Here is an 8,491-nt window from a genome sequence, read left to right as displayed (position 1 = left end):
CGGACTAGATGATCTACTCAGGTCCCTTCCGACCCTAGAAACTATGAAACTATAATATTCTCTTTTCAGATGTTTGCCTTAAAAATTCTGTAATTACAACTTAGTCATCAAGAAAGCCAATTTCCTTACTCAGAGCTATAATGGCTCCACAGTGCTAATGTAGATAAGAAAACAAGCTATTTGCCAGTTAAGCAATTGAAATCTCAATATTTACAAGCAGCAAAACTTCAGTAAGCATAACATCTTACAGCCTATCTTCCTAACACGCAACTATTTTAAGGCAAGAATACAAACCTCTCATGCTTACCTCATCACTATGACAGAACATAGGTGCAAAAAAATTCTCTAAGAGGGAAAGAACATGTTCATATGCTTCAAAAAGGCATCGCATAGTTTGAAGTTTCACAACATCTACATATGGACCTTCAGCAACTACAGAAAAATTATTACAAAATTATGGTGAATATTAAAATCGACTCTGCCTGCATTTCACGCATCTCCCCCCACACGCTGATATTTCCTAAATTAATCAATAGAAATCAATGCACTGAGCACCCAAAAATTTTGTAACTAAGATGCTTGCTGAAAATGAGTTTCAAATACACAGTGTAACAAAGATTATGCAGATAAATTTCAATGAAGAAAAACAGTATACACATCCATGATCATTGGTTTAAGTGTGATTTTTCTGCTATAATAAAATTAAAAAAGTTATTCATGATTTTGATTAATTAAGATTAATTTTTTAAATGACAGAATACATTATGGAATTATAGTAAAATTAAGTGTTACTTTAAGTCTGGAACTTACTTCTTTGAATCTCTTCCACAATAAAAGGGTCAAATCTAATTTTATCAACACTTTCTTCCAAACAGTACGTTTCGTAGATTTTCTGTACTTCTTCATGAATAGACTTCTTTTCAGCATTTGTTAGCTCTGGTCTTAAAATTTTATCATTGAATTCCTCTGCAAATCAGGGGAAAAATGTATTTCTTAATTAAACTAACTAATACAAAAGACTGTACCTTGCAGGGGCCATGTAGCTTAACTCATACACCATACTAATAGGTATGACTTTTCATAAAATCTTCACTACATGAAAAAACTTAAGATGATGAGACCCATAAATCTAATGAAGTAGGTTAAGTGGTTTATACTTCCATAAAATTAGCCCCTAAAATATGAGCTGCAATTCAAATCAGTTATTCCATGAGTGTACAGCAGGGGTGGGCAAAATACCCAGCCAGGGACCATGTGGCTGTTCCTGCCCATGCCAGAACGGGAAGCTCAGGTAAGAGCAGGTCGGGAGCATGCTGGTCCCCTGTCTGGCCACCAGGCTGGGGCGGGGGGCTGGGAGCGAGGGGGCATGTGGGAGCCAGCGCTGGCAGGACCCAGAGCGGGGTGGCTCCCCTCTCTCCCTGCTGGGGCAGCCCGGCCCAGCTTCTTACAGCCAAGCCTGCTCTGGGCCCTGCGGCACTGCCTGGCTATCGCTGGCTCCCAACAACCTTGTCTGGTCCCAGGGGCAGTACAGGGGCCACCTGGGGCTGCTGGGGGTGGCATGACCTGGCGGGGACCTTTCATCCTGCGCCTCAGGCTTAGGGCAGCAACAGCCTGGCTGCTCCCCACAGGAGGCTACAGTGGGTGCTGCTGCCCCAGGGACAAGGCCTGGACCCCCTTGCCCCGCTGGGGCCCAGCAGCAGCTCGCTCCCTGGCCCCAGGACGGGTGGGGAGGCTGCACCAGGAGCTTGATTAAAAATACAAGCTTAACTGGGCAATCACTTGTTTTCTTGTAGTACAGAAAAGGCCACTGGGCCTGAAATGGATTAGAGTTTAGGCAAATTTCTCCAATAGAACCAATTAAGATTTCCCTGCAGTATATTTAAAATGCAGTATAAACAAGTTATACTGCATATAAAAGTTGTATGTAGTATAACCTATCACATTTCATCACGATGTAGGTACAGCGTAAGAACAGCACATGGAAAGTAACAAGAGCTACAAGCATTCACTTTGAGACAAAGGCATTTTTGCTATTAAGTACAACCACACAGGGCACAGTTCAATATTCTTACCTACAGTTAGGCAAAATTGCAGCACATGTACTGCTCCTTCCTGTTTGAGGAAGTTCATGAAACGAAAAAGGAGATCTTGCTCTTCTCTGATCTCCTTCAGTTCCAACTTCAGGACCTTATTATGGAGGGTAGATATCACGGTTAGTTTCCAAAGAAAGCTTGAGGAAATATTTAATACAGAGGTTCCCAAATTTTCTTATTGTATATCTGGGGTCTGGACTCGATCTTCCAAGGTCCCTTCCACCCTTAATGTCTATGAATTAATGTCTGGAAGCTGAAATGTCTATGAATCCACTTCCAAATTTACCAACTGCCCACATAGTTTCATAGTCTGTAGGGTCGGAAGGGACCTGAGCAGATCATCAAGTCCGACCCCCAGCCAAGGCAGGAAAGAGTACTGGGGTCAAGTGGCCCTAGCAAGGTGTTCATCTAGCCTCCTCTTAAAGATCCCCAGGCTAGGAGCCAGCACCACTTCTCTCGGAAGTTGGTTCCAGATCCTAGCCACCCTGACCGTGAAGTAGCGCCTCCTGATATCTAGCCTAAATCTACCCTCTGCCAGCTTATGAATGTTATTTCTAGTCACTCCTGGTAGTGCTCGGGGGAACAGAGACTCCTCCAATGCCTGTTGGTCCCCCTGACTAGTTTGTAAACAGCCACTAGATATATACCCCTAACAGCATACATTTTATATTTTAACCCCTTAAATGCCAATTATTATAATGAAAATTGAAATCTGCCATTACACAATTTCTCCTGTGTACCACAGAGATGTCTTGCATACCCCCAGGGGTATGCATACCACATTTTTGGGATCCCCTGGTCTAACAGAAGTAATAAAAAAGATAAAGTAGTGTGTATAATACTTATCCACAGGCTGATATACAAGGTAAATGTTTTCTTCACTTACAGAGGTTTTTTTATTTCGAGGCTCTGCAAATTTTTGCAGAAATGGAACCAGTGAAGAAGCAGGTTCAGTTGCTTTCTCTGGCTGTAGAAAAAGAGCAGTTCAACTGAGTAAGATAACTGACACATGCAAATTAAAAATAAGTTATCTGAATATATCAGCACTTACTGGACTATCATCAATGAAGATGAGAAGCAAATGGTTGACCGTATTCTAAGAAAATACAAAAATACATATTACTGTAGTTCTACTGCCATGCTATTCCCAAGTTTCTGGTAAAGTTTTTGTAGATCTTCAAAGCTTACAACAGCAAAACACAAAAGCAGTATTAAATAATGGCTCTCACAAACAACAGCAAAAACACAAGAGCAGTATTAAAGAATGGCTCTCACAACCTTTATTTTAATGACTGCATCTGAATGATCTCAGTACCCAAGATCCAAAGGCAGGGAATTTATATAAGACGACATTTCCAGAAACAAGACCAACAGATAAAAACTGTACTGGCATTTTACACTAATGCAGAGCAGGTAATTCGTGACTTCTACCACATACACCATTCCTTGCTAGCAATCACACAGTATTCACACAGGTGTGAAGCATTCCTCCCCTCGTAGGAAGGGAGGAAGGGAGTTGGGCAGGGCTGGGGCACCAGCAGGGAGTAGAATGGAGCCGTGGGTGGCTCAGCTCCCTGGCAACACACCCCCTGCATGCACAGTAGCTTTGAGGGGTGCAACCCCACACCACTGCCTTCACTGACCACCCCCACCCTGTGCACAGTTCGGGGGTCTGCCCCTCCAGGAGTGCATACCATGCCAGGGAGATGGCCCCACCCCATGTCCAAGCCTGCAGCAGGCAGAACAGGTGGGCAGCTAGGCTCTGCTGCACTGCAGCAGCTGCTGCCTGGGGAAGGGAACTGCAGATCCAGGTCCCTGGACCCGTAGCCCTGGGGCCCCCCCTCCAGCAGGGCCAGGAGGCTGTGGGGGAAAAGTGAGCATCTGTGTTCTTAAAACAAGAAATGAGTCTGTCTTTTACTGGAATCAGCAGGTTAATAGAATCAAAAATCACCATTTCCCGAAGTGATTCCAATAAGAATTACTCATTCACCAAAATCTCACCGGATCAGCTATGAAGTCCATGGAAGGAAGAAAAACAGAACCAGACAATATCTCTCTTATGAGCAATGTCAGGGATCTAAAAAAAAAAAAAAAAGGATTATGTAATGACCAGTGATTAGCAGAGTACTGAATAATCTACAATGGGTACATTTACTACTATTAAACAAGGAAATATGTTTTAAAGAGATGTTATTTTTTAATACATTGCAGCACATTACATATATTCCATCTTGGGATGTTTAAACTAAGGGTCAACGTGATCTTTGGATGTATAAACATGGAAACAGTGAATGAGTAAAGTGTTTTTATCGCTGTACTATTTTAACAATACCAGAATGATATAATCATGTGAGATATCCACATTTTAAAAAGAATGTGGGGGGAAAAATTAGAGCAGATGCACAAGAGAAAAAAGTAGACTAAAGAAAGCAGAGTGTGAGTTTAAGAAAGCAATATGTTGAGCTTCTCAAAGAAGGCTGAGAGGTGTCTTGATTATAGCATGCAAAATAACTTCACAGGAGAAATACACAGGGTTCAAAAGGCCCTTGTAATTCAGTAGAGAAAGGCATAATAGAAAACACTGGCTGGAAGCCAAACTAATCCTAATTGAAAAATAATGCATCATTTTAGAAGTGACTTCCGTTCATTACTGGAGCAAGCCAGCAAAGGAAGCTGTTGATTCTCTATGCCTTGAGAGTTTCCAAATCAAAACTAGATGCGTTTAACTAAAACGTATCTTACAGTAACGCAACAGAGCAGTGAACTGTGCAAAAACTGAAACAGCTTACATTTTACAGGAGATGAAACTACAATATAACGGTCCCTCTGGTCTACAATTCAACAGTTGGAAGGTAAGGGGTAAATGCCAAACACAGTAGTTCATCACTTAACTTACAAACACTTCTCCTTAAGGGTTCTGCTAATCTTTGGAAGTCAGTAATTTCAACATGCAGATTGGCTTGTTTTCAATGCCCTAAATGTTTGCTCCTTATATGTAGATAATTTATTTTATTTGCTAGAAATCTGGATCTATACATGCAACTGCCTAACCTTAGATTGTGCTAATTTACTACACATATAGATAAAGGTCCTATGGATCTGTGAACTCCTTCAGCTAAGACCCATCCTGTCCATTTTCCCTGCGAGTCCATTCCACTCCACACAGTTATGGCACTGTCCTAGAATGTGGTACTGAAGATAAAAAAAAAGTTAAAAGGGGATTGTGCAGCAGACATTTGCCAGTATACGTCTTTGATTAATTCATACCCCTCTTACAACGGATGGGCTGTCTGTTTGGTAAGGTTAACTGGAGAAATAAGGCCAGGTTTCAGGAGGGAGGTTGGTGGCACACTTGGACTGCTGGGTTGCTACAAGACAAAAAACACCCAAAACATTTACCCAAACTTGCTATGCCAATATTATGTTCCTAACAGTATAAATGAATACTGATCTCAGTGGATTTTACAAAAAAGTGCGCAGAGAAGATTTAGGATTTCAGTGCTGCCACCTGCCTACCAGAACACAAATTATTCATGCTTCTCAAGCTTCCCTCACACACCACTACTTCAACTTCCTACTTTTTAACACCCCCTAAAATGTTCAGCTTTGAAAAATCAAAACTGTGGAGAAATGAAAAAGGAAATTCATTTTTTGATCTCACTAATGGAAATGCCCATCTAGAAAAGCAATTATATCCTTTTGTTTTTAATAAGACATCAGTTAATAAGGCACCAGTTGTCTGAGTGTATGTCCAAACAAACCTACGTTTTGAGAAACCACTAGTTTTCTTTGCTGTTTCCCAAACTGGAATCATCATTCATATACCTGATTATACTGAAACAGAATTATCCAGGCCAAATAAGTAACAAAGTGTTGCTCTCTACATCAAGGATCAGTTCACTTCCCTGCAAATTGAGTTTTCTAACCAGGAAGGGTGTCTTGAGGCCCTCTGGATCAAAACACAGGGAGAACATGGGGAGGGTGACATACTTATAGGAGTCTACTATAGACTTCCCCACCAAGAGGAAGAACTAGATCAGGAATTCAATAGGGAACTGCTTGAGGCCACGCACTCCCGATGCACGATCATCATGGGGGGCTTCAACTTCCCTGATATCTCTCTTGGGATGAGCACAAAGCCAAATTTGACAGGTCGCGCAGCTTTCTCACTTGCACTGATGACCTCTACCTAACACAGGAGGTCTATGGGCCAACTAAGGGAGAGGCATTGCTTGATCTGATCCTGGCCGAAGGGGAGGACCTGGCGAGCAGTCCAGTGCGCGAGGAGAAACTTGGTGACAGCGACCGTGATTTGGTGACTGTCTCAGTTCACCGAAGAGCAGGCAGATCCCTCAGTAAAACAGAAATCCTTAACTTTGGGAAGGCTGACTTTTGCAAACTCAGAGATTTGGTAAATCAGGCAATTAGAGGCCATTACCCCCTAGATAAGGGAGTACATGAGAAATGATCATCTCTCAAAAACATAATCCTTGAGGCACAGGGGAAAGCCATACAATCTCACAGGAAATATAATCAACGGCAAGGAAGCCCCCCTTGGATGAACAAGGAACTGTTGGAGCTCATTAAATTCAAAAGAGAAGCCTACTCCAGTTGGAAAACGGGAAGCATCACCAAAGAAAACTACTCAGCACTTGCCTGCACCTGTACGGAGTGGCCAAGGCACAAACCAAATTCAGGCTAGCTACGGGAATCAAAAACAACAAAAAGTCCATCTTCAGATATGTGAGAAATTGAAAAAAGAACAAAGATAGCATAGGGCCCCTGTGAGATCAAACAGGGCAGCTGACATCTGATATCCAAGAAAGGGCCAATCTCCTAAATGACTTTTTCACATTGGTTTTTCACCTTCCCAAGGGGAACACACTGTCAGAAAGGATATGAACCAGCCTGGGAGCAGATGGCAGGCCCAAAATTGATGTGGACCAGGTGGGGGAATGCCTTGAGAAACTTAACATTCACAAGTCTGCGGGCCCAGACAGAATGCACAAGAGTCTTGAAGGAGCTGGCAGACACCATTGCATCCTCCTTGGCAAAAGATATTTGAAAATTCGTGGCGCTTGGGTGAGGTCTTGGAAGACTGGAAAAGAGCCAACATGGTCCCCATCTTCAAAGAAAGGGAGGAGGAATGACCTGGAGAATTATAGACCAATCAGTCTGATGTCCATCCCTGGAAAAATCCTGGAGAAAATTGTCAAGGGATCCATCTACACCAGACTAACAGAAGGCAAGCTTCTGAAGGCCAGCCAACATAGCTTTGTGACTGGCAGGTCTTGCCTGACCAATGTCATCTCCTTCTATGACCAGGAGACAAACCCTGGACAAGGGAGATGACACAGATGTCATATCTGGATTTCAAAAGCCTTTGACCTAGATCCCCACAATGTCCTCATGGCTAAGCTGAGGAACTGTGGCTTGATCATCTTATGGTCCTAATGGCTAGGCAACCGGCTACTTCAGACCCAAAGAGTACTAGTTGATGGGAGCAAATCAACATGGTGCAGTGTGACCGGTGCAGTTCCTCAGGGCTTGGTACTTGGGCCGGTACTTTAACATCTTCGTTAACGATCTGCAGTGGGGAGTCAGATGCAACTAGCAAAGTTCATGGATTTCACCAAATTATGGGGGCAGGCAGTCATACTGCAGGACAGGCTGGGGATACAGACCAACTTGGACATGCTCTCAAGGTGGGCTGACCAAAACCTGATGGACTTCAATGCAAAGAAGTGTAAGGTGCTGCACCTTGGTAGGAAGAACCCTCAACATACTTACAAGCCCGCCAGTGCTTTGCTTGCTACGACTATGGGAGTCTACTACATAGCACTTGCTAGGACGGTGGGAGTCTACTACAGACCTCCCAACCAGGGAGAAGAGCTTGACCAGGAATTCTTGGGTCAGCTCACAGAGGTAGTGAAGGCTAAGGATGTGGTAGTCATGGGGGACCTGAACTTCCTGGACATCTGCTGGGAAGAGCAGTCAGCCAGGTCTGACCGTTCACATAGGTTCTTAGACAGAGTGCAGGACCTCCATCTAACCCAGGAGGTGCACAGCCCCACCAGGGGAGACGCCTTGTTGGACCTAGTGCTGGCCATGGGTGATGACCTGGTGAGGGGGCTGCGGGTGCTCGACCACCTGGGCGACAGCGATCATCGCCTGCTGGAATTCACCATCCAGCGCAAGGTGGCAAAGGCATGCAGTAAGGCAGCGGCCCTAGATTTTAGGAGGGCAAACCTCAACAAGCTAAGGAGGATAGTTGGAGAAGCGCCGAGGTCCCGGAGGGAAGGGGAGCCAGGTGTCCGAGGGAAGTGGTCGCTCCTTAAGGAGACAATCCTCTAATCCCAAAGGAAGGTAATCCCAACGAGGATCAAAGGGAGCAGGAG

General features: G+C 43.9%; 1 protein-coding gene across 6 annotated transcripts in view; it reads right to left on the bottom strand.

The window, feature by feature from the left end:
• The window catches only part of SNX14 (sorting nexin 14), a 152,241-nt gene that overhangs the window by 93,378 nt on the left and 50,372 nt on the right, over positions 1–8,491 (bottom strand). For all 6 annotated transcript variants that reach the window (XM_019520390.1, XM_019520391.1, XM_019520388.1 and 3 more), the window contains 6 exons: positions 4,095–4,170; positions 3,145–3,189; positions 2,980–3,060; positions 2,073–2,187; positions 811–966; positions 308–432 (listed from right to left, as the gene is read on the bottom strand). In XM_019520390.1, coding sequence (XP_019375935.1) covers positions 308–432; positions 811–966; positions 2,073–2,187; positions 2,980–3,060; positions 3,145–3,189; positions 4,095–4,170 — 598 coding nt within the window. The remainder of the gene's footprint in view (positions 1–307; positions 433–810; positions 967–2,072; positions 2,188–2,979; positions 3,061–3,144; positions 3,190–4,094; positions 4,171–8,491) is intronic.

This window comes from Gavialis gangeticus, unplaced genomic scaffold (assembly GCF_001723915.1).
Source record: "Gavialis gangeticus isolate Ggan-Ray unplaced genomic scaffold, GavGan_comp1, whole genome shotgun sequence".
NCBI classification, from domain to species: domain Eukaryota; kingdom Metazoa; phylum Chordata; order Crocodylia; family Gavialidae; genus Gavialis; species Gavialis gangeticus.
This window is presented reverse-complemented; position numbering and strand designations above follow the sequence as displayed.